General features: G+C 31.4%; 1 protein-coding gene across 1 annotated transcript; it reads right to left on the reverse strand.

The window, feature by feature from the left end:
* Positions 1–380: 380 nt before the first annotated feature.
* On the reverse strand, positions 381–5,723 carry LOC111380887 (receptor-like protein 12). Its single transcript, XM_023004546.1, has 12 exons — positions 5,585–5,723; positions 5,368–5,458; positions 5,210–5,273; positions 4,204–4,338; positions 3,096–3,175; positions 2,363–2,508; positions 2,158–2,313; positions 1,683–1,798; positions 1,322–1,587; positions 1,055–1,187; positions 681–890; positions 381–590 (listed from the first exon to the last, which is right to left on the reverse strand). Exons 1-12 carry the CDS (start codon positions 5,721–5,723, stop codon positions 381–383), a joined length of 1,746 nt encoding a protein of 581 aa, XP_022860314.1.
* Between the last annotated feature and the right edge of the window lie 17,776 nt (positions 5,724–23,499).

Genomic DNA, 23,499 nt, shown 5'->3' on the forward strand with positions numbered 1-23,499 from the left:
TATGAATTGCAATATTTCTATATTATATCAGATCTATAAACAAAAATAATTTGGGGAGAATTAGGAAAATTTGCTTATATTTTCTTAGATGACAATGTTCAATTAAAGTAAAAAAGAAAAGACTACGAAGAAGGAAAGGACGGCTTTGCAATGTCCGGACGATAACAATACAAATATTTTCTTCTCCTTTTATTGCACTAGTAAATAAATGCTAATATGCATATTCTAGGAACACTTAGCATTGAACTTATTTCTTTTTCGACTAATGACTACGACCAATCTAACTCCACCTTTTGCCGTCTTTTAAATTTGTAAACTTGATAGACAAATTCTATAAACCATTTAGGTTTTTCATATTTGAGTATTAAATATCCTGCAACCTATCCAAATAATATTCCATATCCATACCCCGTAAGGACAACTTGCCAGGTGAATCCGTTTGATATAATGAAATCATCATCTATCTGTGTCGTCGGCACTAGAAGCTTCGATTGTGGTTTATAATTTTCACATATAGTTGTCAATGGCAATCCACATAATTCAGGGTTGCCAATATATGAACTGTTAGGAAATGTAAGAAGTTGCCCTTGCTAAGGTGTGTGACCAAGAAGATGATTGTATGAAAGCTTAAGGAATGACAGATATGTCAACTTTGTTAATTGCCAGGAAATCTGCCCTACCAATTGATTTGAATGAAGGTCTAATGACTCAAGTGAAGTAAAATTTTCCAATGATGGGATATGACCTGTGAAACTATTATTAACTAAGTTTAGAGCATGTAAGGCCTTGAGCTTTTCTACAAAACTTGGAATATCTCCTTGAAATTCGTTGTTTGAAAGATCGATGCTTGTATAGGCTCTTCGGATACTCCTCAATCCATACTCGATCCCCTTTAGTAAAACAATTGAAAGAACATCGGAGTATCTAGTTTTAGTTTCATTTTCACTCACATTCATCATGGCAATGAAATTATCTAAAAATTCAACTGGAGAGCACCAGTGAACTCATTATAGGACATGTCAAGAATTCGCAGCTTCGAAAATGAAAGCTTTACCTTTGAAATAGGTATTATACTATGGAATTTGTTGGACTTCAATACAAGAACTCGAAGCTTAGGAAGAGTTTCCATCCAAAAGGAGAATGGGCCACTTATGCCATTGTTTCCAATATCTAGTACTTCAAGCATCCTACAATTGATCAATGAGTATGGTAATGTCCCATTCAATTGATTTCCATTTAAGTCCAAATGCCACAGTTCACATCCCTTTGGAAATATTTTAGGAATGGTTCCATGAAAATGATTATTCTTCAAATTCAAAACTTGAATCCTTTACCAAGTTTAGAGACGTTTTTGAGCAACTGGCCAATTAATTGGTTCATACTTAGATCCAGAGTCACAAGTGACTTCAAATGTCCAACCTCAGGTGAAATCATACTTGTGAGATTGTTAGATGAAATATCCAAGGACACAAGTTTGTTAGATTCCCGATCGTTGGAGGTATTTAACTTGAAAGTAAGTTGACTGAAAGGTCTAGGATGAACAAGTTTGTCAAGTTTCCTATCGCTTGAGGGGTATAACTGGAAAATCTATTACCACTCATATCAAGAAAAGTGAGTTTTGTCAACAAACCAATTTCAGATGGTATTTTCCCAGCGAAAGATTTGTTATGAATCCACAACACTGTTAACCGGGTCCAATTTGTGAAAAAATAAGGCGAGATGTGACTGCAAAGATTAGTATCAGCAATAAGCAAACTAGATAACTTGGTCAGATTGGTTAAGGATAAAGGCAAGGATCCTATAAGTAACTCCCACTTAAAATCAATTGGGTAAGGTTTGTGCAGAGGCCAAGCTCAGAAGAAATTGTGGAATTGAGTGGGCTATCGATTGAGAGATGAAGGACTTGAAGATTCCTAAGTTTACCTAAAGAAGATGGGATCTTTTCTTCAAATGAAGTTAGTTCAAGGATTTCCAAATTTGGCATCAAGCCAAAAAACATCAGGGATTGAACCAGAGAAGTTGTTCAAAGCTAACCCAATACCTTTCTATTTCGTTAGCTTAGTAAGAATTGATAGCAAGGAGCCCTGAAATGAGTTACCAGTAAGGTTCAATATTCAAGCTTTTCTAGATTGGTGAATAATGATTATGGAATTTCACCAGTAAAGGAGTTAAACAACAAATCAAGACAAGTTAGGTTTTGAATATCACTAATTTGATATGGAATCAACCCATAGAAATCATTATAACAGAGTTTGAGACTTGTGAGATTTGGAAATGAAGTAAAATCGAGTTGGTCAAGCGTGCTGTTAAGGCCTACACCCAGTAAGAATATCTCAGAAAGCAACACCTCAATGTTGCATACAACTCCTTTCCACTACACAGATTCGTAATATTACTGAGGCCCATGAATCAAGAGAATCATGAGATGATAAGGTATTTTTCTGCCTTATAAGAGCCTCTGCTTCTGTTTTCTTAAATGATACAATGTTCAGTGCAAATGGAAATGAACTTAAAAGGAGAATGCGAAGTAGGAAAACAAAGGCTTTTTTAAATGTTTCCATGCTTATAGTTCTGGGTTTCATTACCATTTCCCATTTAATCTTTTATAACAGTGGTAAATACGAGAGAAGAAAAGATGATTTGACAAATATGCAAGCAAGTCAATGAAAACAAAAGAAAAAGGAAGCCTCATTTTTTTTGTTTAATATGTACATTTCATCTATAATTACTTTGGTTTAAATAACATAGCAAAACTCAAAAGACTGGAATGCAAATTGTTATCAATAGTTCTTGGATTTAAATGTGATGTTAAAATAGAGTATCAAATGAATTGCCTCATCATACTTTTAGATATTCCTTTCAAGACAAAAGTTACAAATATATCGTATATTAAGTTGTATTGGGCTTGCGCAGTAAAGATCTTATGATACTCAAGTCATTTGAAATTAGTTTAGAATTAAGTGTCACAAAGCTAATTTAACGATACTCATCATTAATTTACATCTGAAACAAAAGAGGACATCAATGTTTTAGAAGAATCGAAAGAATACAGAGTCTTGATAATGTTTAGTCCTTTTCTGGTAGAATATTAATGCCTTGTGAGGACTTTAATTCCACAAAGATACAAAGGATTGAAATTCTTGGAGTTGGTAGTTGAAGATGGCTTAATAGAAGACTAAGTCAATAACAACATCAAGAAAGACACAGAAATTAATGATATATGAAAAAGAAAGATACTTAATTGCAATGAATAATCTGCAGCTTATACTTATATAATATATACAACCATGTCACTGACCTACATTTCGTTGAACGAATGATTTAAACTATACATAATGTCTCATTAGTAGACTAGTTCTAGGAGAGAGAATGGGATATTTTCTTCAAGTAATTTTCTACTCATAAATATGAAGAAAATTTGAGACCGCATCTTTGATATTTACATCAATTTCACACCATTGGTTATACAATTTAGCAATTCCATAGATGCTAGAATTATGAGCCTCGACGGAATTGGGTATATGTGAAGGATTTATAGAGAATTTTTGCTTCTAGTGGCCAAGAATCTACATGTCACTTATTGTATTCCACCACCAATTACTTTACAAGATGTAGAAGTGGACAACATGTGAGAGAATTAACGACAAATATGAGGGCTTCAAAGACTATGCCTGCTTGATTATTTTCTTTTACTTTATTAATTTTGTGCTTGGCTTTTAGAAATCGGTTTTTTGAGCATAGGCTTTTCTTTAGTTGCTTGAAGAAAACTTATATACAAATTTTTTAAATTGAATTTTCTATGCCATCGTAGTATTTTCACTATATATTTGGAAGAATTAGCGAACCATTTATGTTTTTCATATTTAAAGATCAAATATCCTCCAACCAAATCAAATAACACTCCACATCCGAATCCATGATAACAACTTTCCAGATGAATCCATCTAAGTATTGAAATCATCGTCTTTTTGTAGCAACATTGTCATCAAAAAGTAAAGCCACCTTTGTTGGCTTTGAAATAGTTAAATATGTTGGCTAGTGAGGAGTGTGTCCTTGTCCAATCACTTCTTGGACTCCCAATGTACAATATTATGATGTATATCTACGAAAGCTAGCAACCGTGGGCATGACTAACAGCTGAACATTTTTAATAAAAAAAGGGATATGGACGCAGCCCTACATGTATGATTTGTTTGTTCATACAGCCAACTTTGATTTACCGAGAGATTCGGTTGCTGATTTTGTAGTTTTTGTGGAAATTAGATGCGGGAAGTAGGAAGATGGCTTGGGAAGTTCTAAGGGAGAGGATGAGATGCTTCTATCAAATAACTTGGTTCCCTTGAATATGGTGAAGAGTAGTTAACTATTAATTACAATATTCCATATCTGTAAACAAAAATATTTTTGGCAGAATTAGAAAAATGATAATCCCACATGTACATTATGGTGTCTATAAGGGTGTCTATAATGTATATGTGGAATTCCATGATTGGAGAGTTGAAAAATTATTTTTCAACTTTTCAATGATGTTATGCCACTTGTACCTTGTAAACACCATAATTTACATGTTGCATAACCCTTAGAAAAATATGTTTATGTTCTCTTAGATAACAATATTCAATTGAAGTAAAAAGAAAAAAATACGAAGAAAAAAAATGAAGGTTTTGCTATGTCTGAAAGGTGGCAAAACATAGTTATTTTCTTCTCCTTTTGTTGAACTAGTAAATAAATATTGCTAATATGCATATTCGCACAAGACTTAACGTTGAGTTTAATTCTTTTTCAACTAATAACTATGAACAATCTACCTCCACCTTATACCGTCTTTTTGTAAACTCGATATACAAATTCTACAAACCATTCAGTTTTTTCATATTCAAAAATAAAATATCTTGCAACCAATCCAAAAAACATTCAACATCCATACCCCATGAGGACAACTCGTTAGATGAATCCATCTAAAATGTTGAAGTCATCATCTTTCTGTGTGGTTAACACTGGAAGCTTCGATGGGTGTAAGTCATTTCTACATGGGACATTTCTATGTCTTTGTTAATGACAATCCATATAATTCTGGGTTTCCAATAGAAACTTTTATCGCCGTAAGAAATTATCCTTGCTCAGATATGGGACCAACAAGATTATTGTGTGAAATATTAAGGAATGACAAAAATGTCAACTTTGTCAATTACCAAGGAATCTCTCCTACCAATTGATTTGAATCAAGGTCCAATGATTCAGGGAAGTCAAATTTTCTAATGATGGGATATGACCTGTGAAACTATTATTAGCTAAGTTTAGAGCGTGTAGGCTCTTGGTCTTTCCTATAGAAATTAGAATATCTCCTTGAAATTTGATGTTCGATACATCATCGATGCTTCTATAGGCCTTTGGATATTGAGGAATTTATCCTCTAACCCCTTCCGCAAAACAGTCAAGAAAACAAGATCGTGTTCAGCTCCAATTCATTTTGACTAAAATTCATCATGGCTTTGAAATTCTCTAAAACATCAACTGGGAGAATACCAATGAACTCATTATGGTACATGTCAAGAATTCACAGCTTAGGAAACTGAAGCTTTACCTTTAAAATAGTTATTATACCATGGAATCTGTTGGAATTCAACACAAGAACTCGAGGCTCCGGAGTTTCCGTCTAAAAGGAGGAATGAGCCACTTATCTCGTTATTTCTAATATCTTCAAGCATCCTACAATTGACCATTGCATGTGGTAATGTTCCGTTCAATTGATTTTCACTTAAGTCTAAATACAACAGTTCTGTAACGTAATTTATTCCGCAAGTGTACGGTGTCAAATTTTGTAACGGATGTCGAATTCACAGGGACTGATATTTAATTTCTACCAAGTACTATAATTGTGTAGCTCTTACTTTATCTAGATAAATTAAATTTGGAATAAATGGTTTTAAATTAGTTAATATGATGAATGAAGTGACCAATTCAACAATTAAATGTGAGTTAGAAGAATAATCAAGATGAGAAAGCTTAGGGTTATAATTTCACGTAACTATCAAATATGATTTTTAAATATTTAGTTACTCTAATCAATTTTTCATGTTTAGGAGTAAGAATTCTAATTTAATTCTATTCATTCTCTTAAGTTTCGAGTAAAAACAATTCCTAGAATTCCATTTCAATATCTCTATTTCGAATTACAAGTTCATGGTTTTTATGTGGAACAAGTTTCAAAGAAATTATATTTTCTCTCAAAACCTATGAAATCTAGGTTGTGATATTATTGTGATCGCGACTAAATTTTCCTCTCTGGCGTGCCGAAATTGACTCATAGCTAATCATTCAATTAGTGTCAATTAATTAGAAGCATTAGATCAATAGCACAAATAAATGGAACTGAAAATCTTTATAGAAAGAACTAAAATCAAATCAAATCTTTTTTACCAAGTTGCTTTTGCCTCCTTGATTTCTTGAATCTTTTCCCCTTAAATTGTTGCTCTTGACTCGACGAATTCTCCTTGAAAAGTGCGAAATGATCAACTATAGCAAAAGTTACGATGTATCAAAATAGGTCATTCCAAATTAGTATTTCGAAAAATTTGATAATATGCTAACTTTTAAAATTTGTCAATGATCGTATATTATCTTAATCCACAAATCATTTGCGTCATCTAGAAGCTTTTTCGAGAATTACATCATAGTCATATCGAATGGTCCAAACAGATATTGAAAATAGTTAAATATGCATCAAACGTACGTACTAAAAAGGTCCTTTAACTCGTTTTTTCTTAAAAAAAATTCAATTATTTCATCAAAGTTTATTATTTTTGCACGATAAAATTTTCAATATAATTAACATCATTTTATTAGAAAATTTTACATGAAAAATGACGCCAAAAATTCTAAAATAGTTATGGATTAAGTTTAATTTGAATTACTTTCAAATTATTTTATCGTTAAACTTAAATTTCATTTACTTCATAAATTAAATATGAATTTTATTTCAATTCATTTACTTTCTACATCCAATTAGATTTATTCGCTATTAACTCAACATCCATAAATGACATGGTAAACAAAACTATACATGTTTCAAAATTCATTTAACAATATTGATAATTATATAATTATAAGACATTGTCAAGGTGTCAAAATGCGTATTAACTCGTTTTCATTAATATCATATTGTTTTAAAAAATTACACATTGATTTTTGACCCCACAACCCAAAAAGACTAGGTCCGTCCCTGATGCCGCTATAATAAACCACATTTTATTATCTGTAGCCTGTAGATCAAATCTCGGTCTGGTCTTGAGCTAAATTTTGTCACATCCAATTCATCCACAAAGAATTAAATTCTCTTTCGCCAATCTCTTCTTCGTTTTGCAGTTTAATCTTCTTCAACACTAACATGGGCTTCTTCAGCTTCACCTATGTTCAAGTTAGCTCATGGCATCCAACTGAAAATGTGCAACTTTCCTACAAAACCCCACAAAAATCCTCTAAAATTCTCAATAAAGAAAATGAAATCTAGTTAATAGAAAAAGTAACCCCTTAAAAGGCTTACAGTGAAGTCGCAAAAACCTAAGATTGGAGGTAGAGAATGGCGATTTGAAAGTTCTGGAAGCTCTTTTGAAAATAGGGTTGTGCTTCAACCGCTCCTTAAATCAGTTTTGCTGTTAATAGTAAGTACTTTGCCAAACTCTAAAAATCGTGAAATACAGCAGATATGATCCTTTTTTTTTTTTTTTTGATAGCCATCTTTTATACTTGTTAATTTCTATATGTATGCTCTATTTTCTTATACATCAATATCGTTGCTCATTTGCATACATTTATGATTGTAATCATGCTTGTAATTTTGATACTATGCTTTTCGTGTAGGATACATCAACACACAACTGTAATGTCTAGAACGAATTATTTATTAATTACATAGATATCTTTACTACAAATATGGTAAGCAACAATATTCTTATTTTTAATATTATCATATATTTATATACAAATATTTGAAGATATACAGATGTTTACAAGTAAAAAGCCCTTGGGTAATTGGGTTAATACAACTAGTAAGATACATAACATGACTATTGTGATAAAAAAAAAATGGACTTAGGTCAAGCTGGGAGAAAATCAAGAATTGATTTCGCATCTGAAAGATATGATTTATATAGGGGTAAGAATACCGACAACGAAAATGAAAAGGAGAAGAGATGTAAAGCTACTAGAACAAAAAAGTGTGAATGTCCGTTCGCTTTGAATGGAAAAAATTGATAAATGATGATTATTAGGTATTGAAAGTAAAGTATGGGAGGCGTAATCATGACATTGCACAAAACCTTGAAGGAACCGGAAGACTAACTAAGAAAGAGACTTCAATTTTGATAGTCATGTTGAAAAATCACGTGAGACTTAAGGAAATCTTATGCACATTGAAACAAAATGATGACACTAATGTCAGCACATTGAGGCACGTCTACAATGCGCATCAGAAGTTTAGGTTCAAGGAACAAGTTGGAATGACACAAATGCAACAAGTAATGAATAGGTTTGTTGATAATAAGTACATAAAGTGGCACCATACCTCTAAGGAGACAAATGTAGTTAGAGATTTGTTCTGGGCATATCCTTATTCAGTATATTTGTTGTTGGCTTTTCCTCGTGTGATAATTATGAATTGCACATATAAGACAAATAGTTTACCTACTGTTGTTGGCGATAGTAGATGTCACTTTTACTAATTTGACTTTTCGATTGCTTCTGCACACTTGAAAAAAAGACGTGAGAAAACTACGCATGGGCTTTGTAGAGATTGAAGAGTGCTCTTATGAAGACCATTGAAAAAATATTTCCAACGTCAACTAATATGTTATGTAAATGACATATTTCAAGGAATGTGTTGGCAAAAACAAGAACATTTTGAAGACAAAGACCAATGGGAGGCCTTTGTGCATATGTGGAATTTATTACTACTATCATCGGCATCTATAGCAGAGTACAAGCAAAATCTAAATCTCTTGGAATCTAAGGGTCTGTTTGATTGCGAAGGTGAAATTTGGGTGGAAAGAAAATGAATTCAAGGGAATTGAATTATCTAAAAATTGTTTTTCTGGGAATTGTAAATTATTGTGTTTGATTGGTATAATTTTCCACGTGGAAAATGTTGAAGTAAAAGTGTTTTTTGGTGTTTATTTGACTTTATTTTACATAAAAATTGTCAATTTAAGGGATATCCACTTCTACCATTGTTCCTAGAATTTGCTTCCATTGCCAGCCAAAAAAAAAAAAAAGGAAATGATAAAAAAAAATCATCTATATTTTGATGTTCGTTTGGCTTTGTTTTACATGAAAATTGTCAATTTCAGGGATATCTTCTTTTACAATTGTTCCTAAAATTTGTTCTCATTGCCAACAATTAAAAAAAAGGTGGAAAATCAAAAATCACCTACCCCTAGGAAAATAAAAGGTGGAAAATCACGTTTTAAGGTGTTGTACCTAGAAATTCATGGAAAATCAATTCCTTGTAAAATTTTGTCAATCAAACAGGCCAAACATGGAAGTTGGAATTTGAATTTCAAGTTCTATGGAAAATTTCGTGCAATCAAACAGGGCTTATTTTCCACAAGTATAAGCAAAACCTAAATCTCTTGGAATCTAATTCCCAACATTGTCCACAAGTAGTCAATTATGTCATGAATTCATGGCTTCTTCAATGTAAAGAGAAATTTGTGGCACCTTAGACTAATCTACATGTGCACTTTGGAAACACGACAACTAACAGGTAAATTTACCTTTATTATTATTTAACTTAGTTAGACAAAGATGCATGGATTTTATTTATAGTTATATGAATTCATAATGTAATGACAATACCTTATTTTATTCATTTGGTAGGGCTAAATTTGCACATGCAAAACTTAAAAGGCATTTAGTGTCTTTTCTAAGCAATTTTGACACATCATGGACAAGAATTCATGCATTATTGGTGCCACAACATACAGATATTAAAGCTTCCTTTGAAAAGAGCTTGGGTATTATCCAACATAATTTCAAACCTACATTGTTTAAAGAGTCTAGGGGATTTACATAAAAAAATTGCAATGAATTTGATACTTCAAGTGTCCAAGCGAGCTGATGACATAAGGATTGACAAGATAACTTGTGGATGTGTTTTACAACAAATGCATGGATTACCATGAGTCCATGAGATTTTTGAATACAATATAGAATCTCGACTCATCCCTTTATCAATAGTACACTCTCGTTGGAAGAGATTTGATCTAGTTTCTCTTGACTAAGGTAACAAATTTGAGATTAATTGTGCATCATAATTTGAGATGATTCATACATGTTATCAAGATAATAATGATCATGTAAAGGCAGAAATCCTACAAAAATTGAAAGAAATTGCTAGTTCGATTTCTACGTCATTAGTTGAGCCACAAATCAAAATTAAGACAAAAAACGCCCGTCTTCAAAGACAGATATGTCCACTTGTCGAGACTCATCATATTTTGAGTTGGTGTTATCTGGATAAGACAATATATTACAACAATTGGATAGTTCCATTACTCCTTTAAGTCAGCCTACACTATCAAGCCAGGCTGCAATTCGGCAAAAACAAAACATGTATAGAACATGTGGATCAAAGTCCATGGCTTATTTGGATTCATTTCCTATTATTTTAAGACCTTACATAGTTGGTGTGAAGGATTTAGCCTCAGATGGTAATTGTGGTTTTTGAGCTGTGGCTAATATTATAGGTATATGTGAAGAGAATTAGCCTTCGGTCTAAAAAGACCTAATAAAAAAGCTTGAATCTCATTTTGATGATTACTCAAAACTTTATGGCAATGTTGTTATGGTCCATCAATTGATTCATTCACTTTCTCATTTTGATGGTTCTACAAATAGTGAGTATTGGATGACCATGCCGACTATGGGTCAAGTTATTACTTCAAGATATAAGATTATTCTTGTCCACTTAAGCTAACAACAATGTCTTACATTGTTTTCACTTTGGGATCAACCACTTGGAATCGCATCCCATAGGATTGTTGCAATTGAATTTGTCAATGGCTATTATTTTGTTTTGGTAAACATCTATTAACTTAATTAAATTTTTTATTAGCTAAACGATATTTTTACTTATATTTTTTCATGGAACTTTGTGTAGGTGAATTGGCATACTAGCGGACCAATGCCATCTATTTCTTGTAATTGGTACAAGTATCATCATCCATGTGCAAAGGGCTAGACTACACCATATCATGCTAGAACGCGACTTGTTAGGTCTCTAATAGAAAAATATGTAGCTACAACAGAGATAATTGACTTGGATAAATCATAAATTGAAAGATGTAATGATAACACCACTACTACTATTATTATTATTGTTGTAATTGATTTTGAACTTATAATTTCTATGCAAATTATTGTCGTGATGATGGCCAACACTTACAATTTTGGAACCAATACCTAACATATCCACTTTAGAGTTATGACTTGGTTAGCCTCAATTAAAGTATACAAACTTTATCATTTATTTCAAATTCATATATAAATTTTATTTATTTCAAAATTATACATAACCTCAAAAAGTTGATTTTTATCGAATACAAAAATGAATATTTGTCAATCAAATATAACGGACCAATTCGTGTGGCAAATAACACAACTACGGGACTTCTAATTTTATTTTCAGTATAATGTTTTGTCTATAGAATTAATTATTGAATTATAAGAAAGTTAATGTTATATGTATTGGGGATGAATATAGTGATTTTTAAAATCTTTGAAACTATAATAGAGATGTATTTAGAGCGTGATTAATATATAAAATTTGTGTGAATATGTAATGTTTAAATGAAGGGAAAATTGCAACCGAAGCCCCAAACCTTTAAAATATTAACAGACTTTTCCCAAATTTTTCATTTGTTGCAGCTGTCATCCCTAACCTTTCCAAAGTTGCATGTGAGGCCCTTTTGGATGATTTTCGTCAAAAATTATGTCAGTTGACTATCAAAATAAACTTTGACCACCTTTTAATCAATTTTAAAAGAACAAAATTATAACTTTATATTTACCACATTAAACAATTTAAAAACTTAAATAAAAAATAATAATAAATTTTATTTTTCTCCCCCCACTCCCATCCCACCTCCTCAATCTAAAACCAACAATAATAAATCCACCGCCATCGGATTTGACGGAATCCATGGTGCTTGAAAAAGAAATTCTTAGGCCTTAATATCTGTCCAAATGGGTCGATCTAACGAAATCCATGGTGCTGGACTTGAGATCCATTAAAACAGCGCGTGGAACGTACCTCTACCCACTAGCCTAATTGTAATAAATGATCGATTGATTACATGCAAGTAGACGAGATCGTGAACAAGTAATAAAGTGATGTATAGGGTGTCGAACCCAAAAGGACTATATGTTTGATCCAGTTAAAGCTAACACTACCCTTAATCGAATAACAAAATCAATTTGTAGCTAAACAATATAAAATTTATCAACTAATAGAAAGCAATGTAAAGAAAATTTATCAAATTCAAGAGACGTATTGCAAAGATGTCGAATCTCTCTTGCTACTCAATTTTTAATTCAACAATTTAAATTGATAATTTGAAATCATGCTTGCTGGTCAATATTCCTGTTTTAATTAAAAGCTTCTCTTGATAGCAATTAAATCTAATCCTACACGTGATTATCCTATATCTCTATGAAAAATACGAACGTGTAAGAAAGCATTAACGAGCTAGAACATCTTTAACAACCATGTGAAATATAAAGGTATATCTCTATCTTCTATCAAACCTCACAATGTTTATTATTTTGTACTAATGATCCTATTGTCTTTCTCGATAACAACAAAATCCACAAACAATTCAATTAATGGCCAATTAATTGAAAAGCAAACAAAACAATAATAAATATCCAAACAATTAAACAAATTATTATCAAATTAATTATTTCAACTAAAAACTTTATAACAAGAGTTCATCACATCCTAGCAATATTAAAAAAGTTTGCCTAGCATGGAGTCGAAATTAAATGCACACAAGTTAAAAGATATCACCAAACTTTGACGGAACGTAATTATTTCTGCCTGTTAAAGTCGATGTCATCTTCCTCGTATCTGTCAAGTCTACCCGTCTTCTGTGTGTGTAATAAACAGGCAGATTCCAGCAGACAGCTCGTTATCTTTTGACTTCAATTCTCTGCTCCAATGGTTTTGAATTATTTTGTTTTTGTTCCAGCAAGCAGCTCGTTCAAATTTCGGCAGGCAGCTCGTTCTATTTCCTAATTCGCCAGATTATGTGTGTGTATTCCCAATTCTGACTTTTTATTTTTTTTGCCTGCGTGTGTTTATAAATGTATATCAAACAGCTGCACTTTTTGACTCCAAAATCAGCCCCAATTTTCTGCCTTTTCTTCTTGCCTCTTGCTGCCTTTTTTTTGTGTGTGTATGTATATTCTCTTTCAGCCGAAATGCAGTTTATTCCCAGCCAACAATTTCTCCCAGAAGCAGCCTTTTGTTTCTTCCCCAAAGCTGCCCCTTTTTTTTCAGCAAAACTCCCAAATCTTTAAATGCGTGAACGTAATTTTTCTCCCTGCCGAATTCCATTTTTTCTCTCTAACCGCAATTCTTGTGAATATATTTTCTCCAGCCTCAATATTTGATAACTTCTCCTGCAGCTGCAAGTATTGTCTTTTTGTCTCACCAAAGCTGCTAATGTTGGACTCCAATTAATTCCGCCTCTTCCTCCTCTACGAGTTCTGCCGTCTCCTCATTTTTTTATTTTATTTATTTTATTTATTTTTTGTGTTTGTGTATTATACACACACCCACCCACAAACAAATACAACCCTTTTCCTCAATTTCAGCCCAACATGTCAAGCCCGCTTCTCTTAATTTAAGTCCCAGAATTTTGATTCCCAAACTTTCCATCCAATGGCCAATTTAATTCCCGTGTTTTGGATTTTTCCATTTTTCACCAATATTACTTATTTCCTTCAATTCCTTTTTCATTTATAGAATTTACCTTGTAAACATAAAATACAACAATTTAGGATATAATTTGTCAAAAGAACTATCAAATATTATTATTTTAGGGCTCCAAATAAGTGTATAAAATACACTTATCAATAAATATTATTTCGCTCAAGCTGGAGTTCAAAGTCTCGATTGTACTTTTCGATTTGGTCAATTCCATGAACATCGCACATGACCTCCGAGAACTTGGTGCTGATCTCGTTGCTGCATTGGCCTCCCTGAATGTAAAGTATTTCTCTCATTGTTTGTATGTTTTTGTATGTGCCTGATGTTTTTGAGAAATTAAGGAAGATTTGTGTTGTTTTAGTCAGAGGCGAGGATGGTGGGTTATGGCGGGGGGCGATGGATTTATTATTGTTGATTTTAGATTGAGGGGATGGAGATGGGGGGAGACGAAGAAGTTCCATTTTTTTTTATTTAAGTTTTTTAATTGTTTGGTGTAGTAAATAGAAAGATATCATTCTGCCCTTTTAAAATTGATTAAAAGATGGTCAAAGTTTATTTTGATAGTCAACTGACGGAATTTTTGATGAAAATCATTCAAAAGGGCCTCACATGCAATATTTTGAAAGGTTAAGAGTGACGACTACAACAAATGAAAGATTTAGGGAAAGTCTGTTAATGTCTCAAAGATTTGGGGCTTGCTTCAATTATCCCTTAAATGAATGAAATTAATTAGGACAAGGGAAAATTGCAGTAACAGTCCTTAACCTTTACTTTTTTTGCAGACTTTACTTTAACCTTCAATTTATGTCATTGAAGGTCCCTAATCTTTCAAAAATATTCATCTCGAATCCAAATGGATGGATTCGATCTATTTGTTTGACTGTTAGTTGACTAAGGAAGTCAAGATTAAATGATTTTTTATCAAATTAAAAAGGGTAAAATTGTAAGTTTGTATTTTTCTTACATTTAAATAAATTCAATCATTTAATAATAATAAAATCAAAAAACAAAAAACCAAACCCAAAACCCCTAAGCCGCCCACTCCAAAATCAAACAGAAAAGGCAGGGGCACCGTCGGCCAAACCTCTCCCGTCCCACCTCATTAACACTGACCAAAGCTCCATTTCTTTCTGAATTTGAACTAGAAATCGGAGATTTCGAGTTTTAATTCCAAAATCAGCATGATATTTTGGCGATTCAATTGGAGAATGTGGGGAAGATGGACCTAAAACCAGAGAATTTATTGCTAATTTGAGGAAAATAATTTGTGGGTTTTGACGTGTTTTTATCATAACCAAACGTGTTGTGAAAACCTGATAAATTTTGAGAATCAAGAATGGTTGGGACCTAGTTTGTATTGTTTTCCCTTAATCTACCTGTTAATATATTGGGTTACGAAAAAAGGATTTTTTGAACCAAACCGCAAGTTTTTGAGTTGATGATGATGTGAAAATGGAAGATTTTTAGATGGACCAACTCCAAACATTGCAAATGGCTTTGTTCAAATGTGGTGGTGGAGATGACGGGTGGCTCTATTTGTTTTGGTATTCGGTTTGGTTTTGGTGCCAGTTTAGGTCGATGGTGCGGCTAGTTACTAGATGAGTTTTTGGCTTTGATTGAGTTAGTGGAGGTGGATGTAGATTTGGTGGCGGCGGCGACCGGCTGTGGGTGGCAAAAGGTTGTAGGGCTGGGAGTGGGGTTTGGGGATAGGGAAGGGTAAGGGTAAGGGTAGAAGATGATGGTTTTTAATTTTTATTTTATTTTTGATTTTTTTAAATGTAAGAAAAATGCAGACTTACCATTTTACCCATTCTAATTTGGTCAAATTATTTAATTTTGACTTCCCTCGTTAACTAACGGTCAAATGAACGAAATTATCCATTTGAACACTGGATGCATATTTTTAAAAGGTTAGAGACTTTCACTGACACAAATTGAAGATTATGATAAAGTCTGCAAAAATGAAAAGATTAGGGATTGTTACTACAATTTTCCCTAGGGACAATATTGGAATCTGACGTGGATGACAATAGTAATTTTTTAAAATTTTAATAGGGATGAATATAGAGCGTGATGAATATATAAAAAGTCTAGAGGTAAATAGCCATACTTTTTATATATGGACGGTAGAGAAGTAATGGAATTAACCGACGAATCAATAAGTTTGCAATTTAGGTAATTAGCACAATTTTGACTCCAATGATTTTGCAATTTAATTAATTAGCACAATCTTACCCTTAATGAAAGCAATGAGTCAGAAAGAAACATTGCACCTTCCTTTGCTAAAGAATGATTTATATGTTCCTTGTAATTAAAAGAACATTGGTACATGCCAAGAAAGAAAGAAAATTTCTTTCCATCCTCTTTTGCTTTACATCCTTCGAATTCTTAATCATCGTTTCAACTTTCAGGCCTCTCGTTAAGGTATTAAAATAGTTAATTCATTTGGAAATGATTTCGTGTTTCATGTTATATTTTATGATATAAATGGAAAATGTTTTTATTTAATAATAGATATCACTACATGTTCAAAAATAAATTAAACCATGTTCGGGGGTTTTGGTTAGTGTTACATGCATGAATTTTTGTGTAATTTAAGCATGAATTATTCTCTATGTAGTAATATATGTCGTCAAAGATTAAAAAAAAAAAAAAAAAGATTATAATTATATAAATGAAAGTTTCTAAACTTTTCTATAACTTATGGGCCTAAACTGATGATATAATTTAATAGTTTCATTTGTTTTACTTCAAGATTTGATATACATGAGGTAACTTTTTCAAATTGTTTTGTCCATTTGGGCCTTTTAAAGCAAGAAATTGGGTTGATAAGTAATTTCAATATTAATTGAACGTCTCATGACTAATGGCCTAATATCATAAAAATACAATAGAAACTTGAAATCTTAATTTAAGTTCAGATGCTTTACTTGAAGTATCAATTAATTAATCTAAATATCTATGTTTTTTTGGCACTTTTCCGGAGGTTGTATTAGATATAGTAATATTCTTAATCCTTATTCATTAGGATATTATATGTTAAAATTCATTGTGATTATTAAATATGAGTGATGAAGTGCGAATTTTCATCTATATTAGATTTCTGAAAAATTGGCAACTAATCAAACCCAGGATATTTGCATATTTCTCACTAGTTGTATACCTTTTGAACATACTGATTTCCTTTATTAAGGCAACTAACGAGCTTTTAAATTTAATATATATATATATATACACACACACATGTATATAATGTTATGAACGTGCTAAAATATTAAAAGTTGTTTAACACTAACAAGTCTATATATTTACGTGTAATCTATACGGTCTTGTAACATACTTATATATTAAGATCATATATTTGCACAAAGAAATGGCAATAGATTAGAAATTTTGGCACGTTGATTTTATGGACGGCTAGGGACACTTCCACTTTCCATTTTGAAAGTAAATTGCTAGGAATCAAGTTAAGTAAACCTCCCCTTAAGGTGGGGGCCCTCAAAGTTGGGGTTCAACTTAAACCTCCCCTTATTTTCATACATACGTCATATGGTTAAATGCATAAATGTGTAACTTAAATTATTATTATGTGAACATGATATTTGATCATTACTTTTTATGTCATAAATACTTCTCATGACATTCATACATATCAATGCATTCACAAGCATCCATGAAGTTTTCAAGAAATAAAAAGTTTCCGAAAGTCATGAGTAATGAATGTTTTAAAAAGATATGTATCCCGAATGTTTTTATTACGAGGTATATGTCTATGACATGAAATGCGTGAGTGGGAAATGCGGCGTGTGGGACCCATGCACCCAATCAATGTTCGATGTTTAATGATAATGACAATGACAATGTTAACTGCTCTGCGACACCGCCGATAAGATTTGACCGGGTTCCAAATAATAACTGCCCACTGTATTTTGATTGGTTAGGCAATACACCAAGTGAACTCACGATATCAATGTTATGTTTTTAAAGAAATGAAAGGAATGTAATACATATTGAGAAATGTCTTTTATTTTAAAGTAATTCATATACATATTATAAGCATACATCATATGTATGAGATTTGCATATTGAGTATTAGCTCATTCAACGTTATTCCTCTCAATTTTCTAATGATGAAGGCAAAATGATTTAAGATAACTATTTGTAGTGCGACGAACTACTCAGTACTATTTCATTTAAATATTGATTTCATTTTGAAAGTAACGTTAAGTTTTAAATTTAATTACCTTATATCTTATTAATTACAAATTATTTTTATAAATAAAGTCATTAGTTTTATCATGTTGGGAAAAATAATTAACAAGTTTCCCGCGTTTATGATTATAAAAGAATGAAAGAATAATACTTCCAAATCTAGGTATCTAGATTTGGTGGGGGTGTTACAACACATAAACCAAAACACTCAATTCCTAAACATATCAGGAAGGTATTTTCTCAATAACTTTCAAAAGTTGCTGAATATTGAAGGAGGTTGGACCAGAAGCACAGGAATAGTACAAGAACAATGTATTCTTTGTGATCCACAAGAGATAGACAATTCTAAAAGATCTAGAGCAAGTGTGAGTGGAGTATGTTCCAATGGATCTTGGAGATTGGAGGAATTAGATCAGTGAGTCTAGTGGGTTTTTGTAGGTTAGATCATACTGTAAGTTCTTATTGTCTATAGTGGAAGTCGTTAGCTTGGTCCCGAACTTTTTAATCCTGCGAAGGATTTTTTTCCATCAACAAATATTGCTTATTTACTGCTTTATATACTATTGTGGCAATTCAATGTAAGATAATATTGACTTGATTGACTAAACACCTAGAACAACTTAAAAGTGACTTGTTTAATTGAATAATTTTAATTTCACAGTATTCACTTATTCACCCCCCTCTAGTTGATTTTAGGGTCGAACTAGTAGCTTTCAAAAATCATAAGATAAATAGTGTGGATTGTGTTAGACTACATGGAAAAATGACAGTAGACTAGCAATTAAACTACGTAATTTAGCAATTCCAAAGGTTCTAGATGTATGAGCCTTAGTGGAATTCATTGGGGGGATTTTTCTAAATGGCCTATTACTATTCATTCTTGCCAAAATGTCTATAATACCCTTAATGAAATGACTTGTCATATTTTGCACAAAATATCCTGATTTATTGGGATAGTTCCAAAATTCTTCTATTTCTCTCATTTCGAATTTTAATACATAGTTTCATCCTTTGATCTAATAAACTAGCATAATCTGTAATATAATTGTCATATAATTCTTTAAGTTTATCATATTCCTTAGATGATATATCTATAGTCTCTAGTTGAGAAAAGATATTTTTTATTTTTTCTAATAGTCTTTCTAACAGATTATCTAATCCCTTAATTGTATAGCCTGGCATCATATAGATAATTCCTTACAAGCTTTATGATAATAATAATATGATAGATAAGTTTTTGCAAACATGATAAGTAATAATCCCTACGATTCTTTCAAAATATTAGAAGAATTCTTTTTAAATTTAACAAAGACAATAATTTTACCTTACTTATGATCTCAAATCTGTATTCTTAGAATCGAGTGACCTTCAAGTTCTGAATCTGCAAACTGCTCCCTCAAACGGCCTTTTGCCTCAATGGGAATTCTGCTATTTCAGTTTCTTACCCTCACTGTATCTTTTCTTAGAATTAAGAATAAGGATCTTAAGTAAAGAAAATTCTCTCTTTGTTAAAGTAAGAAAGAAATTTTCTTCTTCAATCTGTCAAGAATCTAAGGGATGGGAAGTTTAGACACTCATATTTTTCTGATATCAAAAGATTGGGATTTTATTTCTATAATGATTTATACAAGATTTTTATTTATACAAGGAGTTTCCAGAAAAACTGGTTTTAAACAAAGCTTAAGGAAAGAGAATGGTTTCTAACTCGAGATGATCCATTCTCTCCCAAAGACCTTTATTTATACATGATTCAAACTTACTATTATTGGTCTGTTACATCATTGCATACATCAGAACTTGAAAAAAAGCTCACATGCCTCTCTATTCTTTTTCTCCTATGGTCTACATTTTCACATGTGTTTATTTCTTTTTCATCAAAGGGGCATCTTTTCCTCAATTATTGCATCTCCATCTTTGGCTCCATATGCAGCTGGCTAGATGCTTTGGTAGTGGTAGGTCCCCTTTTATTTTTCTCCATTCATCTTTTATCTTGAAGAATCAATTTTTTAATCTTGTCTGCATGTGGGGCACTCCCTCAATCTACATGATTCTTGGATTGTTGTAGGACTTCCATTAATTTGATGAGTATCAAATTTCTGGATATATTCTTTCAAAATAGTAGATTTTTCTTTTCCATTATTCGTAAGGAGTGTCCATCCTTCATATTGGCACAAGTATCTGAATTTTTTATCATATAAGTTCTTTGCAATATTGTAAATAACTTTCATCCCCAAAACTCTTCGGGATTTTATCCATGATTTATTGATTTTAGGCAATGGTTTATTATTTCGGCCAACTTCAATCTGGAAGTCTCTGTCAACATATCCAATTGTGATAATATGTTCAGCATGATAGTAGATCCTTCCATCAACCTCGGGACTTATTGAATAAAATTTGATATAAATCGATCTCCCTTGGGTAAATTTTGAAACTTCTGCCCTAAATATATCATCAAATTTTTCAATTTCTTTTAAATCTTTCCCTGGATAGATCAAATCCAGAAATCCATAATCTGCTGCCATTTTGACCATGAAAGGGTCTGCATCTTTGGTAATTATTAATCTGGTATAAACATGATCTCCCGATACAATAAAATATGATTCATTTTCTTCCAATTCATAAACAATTTTGGCAAATGATCTATATTCTTCTTCTTTTGATGATAAAGAGGTATCATCATCTTCATCAGTTTTGATTCTGATAACTCTTGTATGTTCATCGCCATTTTTTATAGTCACCTTCCGAGGACTTGCTATGTCTCGTTTGATATTGCTGGGTCCACTGCTGCTTCCTGGCTGTGTACCTGTTTGTATTTTTGTGATTGTATCAATTTGTATTTCCTGTTTGGTATTTAATGACTCGAATTGTGAAGTAATATCAACAATTCCGTCATTCAATTCTTTGGTATATTTGGAATGAGAATTAGAGATTTCCACCAACAATTTGACATTTTGTTGGATAGATTCTGCCATTTGCTCTAATTGCTCAATTCCAATTTTCATATCTTCTGATTCTTCCATGAGGAATTTCATTCGTCTGTTGACGTCTATTAATGAATTTTTGATATTATCCATCTCCGAATTCGATATTCCTGCTCAAAAAATCTGCAAGATAATTATTTATTCCTTTAATATGAACAATATTAAAATTGTAGAATGATAAATATGCTTGCCATCTGTGTAACCTTCTATATTAAGGTTCCATGGGTAACTTATTTCTAATGAGTCCTGCAACTTGAGAATTATCAGTTTCAACAATAAATTTTTTAGATAAAAGGAATAATGAAAACTTTTTTATTCCTCTAATAATTGCTAACAATTCTTTTTCATTAGTATAATTTATTTCTGCTTGGTTAAAAGTTCCACTTGAATATCTGCATATTTCATTTAAATCTATTTTTAATATAGCTGCCCAATATTTATTTGAGGCATCAGTATTAACAATTAAATTATCTTTTTTCATCTGATAATCTTAGTTTTGGAAAATTTTTACATTCTTCTTTTAATGCTTTAACAATTTTAGTATGTTCTTTATTCTAACCTTTAGTATTTATTTTTCTAAGTAGAATTTGTATCTTATGTCTCTTTTTTGAGAGATTTTCAATAAATCCTTCAGCATAGTTTAAACATCATAAAAAATTTTGTATTTGTTCTTTGGATTTTAATTCATCTGAAAAGCTTTCTATCTTTTTAGATATATGAGTTTGTAATTTTATTCCTTTTCTATCTACTGATAATCCCAGAAAATCTATTTCTTGTTTCTCAATTACAGATTTCTTTTTAGAAAGTACAATTCCTTCCTTTTTGCATTCGTTTATGAATTGTAATAGATGATTCCTATGTTCCTTTTTATTATTAGAGCATATTAATATATCATCTATATAAACAATAAGAAAATCACTATACTTTTTGAATATATTATCTATTTTTCTTTGGAATATTTGTGGTACATTTTTTAAACCAAATGGCATAACTAACCATTCATATTTTCCTTGAGGTGTACTAAAAGTTGTATAATGTATACTGTCTTCTTCCATTTTTATTTGCCAAAATCCTGATTTACAATCAAATTTGAAATAATATTGTTTTCCTTTTGCAAGATTTATTAGGACTTCTTTATTTGGTAAAAAGTAACCATCAAATTTAGTATATTTATTTAATTCCTTATCGTTTATTACCATTCTAGCTTTTCCTCTAATCTGCTCAGAATGTTTCATAACCATAAAAGTTGGACTACTATAAGGTCCATTACTAGGTCTAATTAGCTTTTGTTCTAATAGTTCTTTTATCTGAATTTTAAATTCTTGCATATCCTGTAAGGTATACATCATTGGTCTAACTCTTATTATAACATTTTCTGTTAATTCTAGTTTAGCTTTAGGATGATATGGCTTCCAAAATAATAATGAATTTTCTCCATTAATTTTTTCTAATTGTTCTATGATTTTTCCCATACTTATCTCTATTTCTGTTTTTAGGATCTTTTTATATGATAGTTTTTTATTTTTTAGTTCATCTTGTACTATTGGTCGTTTTTCCCATTTATCACCACGCTGGGCTGGCTGAACTCTGTAAGGTATAAACTCTCTTGGTATTTTTAATAGATGTGCACAAGGTGTTTGTAACATTATCATGTAATTATTTTGTTTATAATATTGAAATTGTTGGATAAAATCATTTCCTAATAATATATCACATTCTAACTTATTATAATTATATACTTTATTTATTATAACTTGTTTACTACCAAGTATTATATTAACTTTTTCAGCACTATCAATTATTTGAGTACTTTCTCCAGTCACTCCTGTTATTTTTATTTTACTGTTTTTACTCCATAATTTTATTAAGAAATTTTTAAAAATTGTTATATCACTTCTTGTATCAATTAAGGCACAAGTTGTTATATTTGTTTCTATTATAGTAACTTGTATATATACTGCTAATAGAAAACTTATTTGATTATTCATCATCTTCCTATTTTACATAATGTAGTTTGTCCTTTATAAGTTATATATAATCCTTCTCTTTTTATACTATAATCTTCTAATCCATTTAAGAAACTCATTCCTAATAATATATGAGATTCAATATCCATACTTTCATCCAAATAAAATGGTACTAAAAGATTAATCCCACCTATTTTTATTGGTACCTTTACCTTTAATTCTGTAATATATAGTTGTCCATCAAAATTCCTGTATTCATATGGTTCTATCTTGTAAGTCATTAATCCTTCATTTTTATTTGCAGCCATATGACATTCACCAACTCCTGTATCTAATATATTTGGTCATTTTA

This window comes from Olea europaea, unplaced genomic scaffold (genome assembly GCF_002742605.1).
Source record: "Olea europaea var. sylvestris unplaced genomic scaffold, O_europaea_v1 scaffold2225, whole genome shotgun sequence".
NCBI classification, from domain to species: domain Eukaryota; kingdom Viridiplantae; phylum Streptophyta; class Magnoliopsida; order Lamiales; family Oleaceae; genus Olea; species Olea europaea.

Excerpts from the sequence above, each read along its gene's own strand:
- LOC111380887 (XM_023004546.1), bottom strand. The coding sequence starts at position 5,723 with ATGGTCAATTGTAGGATGCTTGAAGATATTAGAAATAACGAGATAAGT. Across the intron at positions 1,799-2,157 it reads GTTGTTTAACTCCTTTACTG|GATCCTTGCCTTTATCCTTA; the intron begins GTGAAATTCCAT and ends AGTTACTTATAG. Across the intron at positions 591-680 it reads ACCTTCATTCAAATCAATTG|CAAGGGCAACTTCTTACATT; the intron begins GTAGGGCAGATT and ends CACACACCTTAG.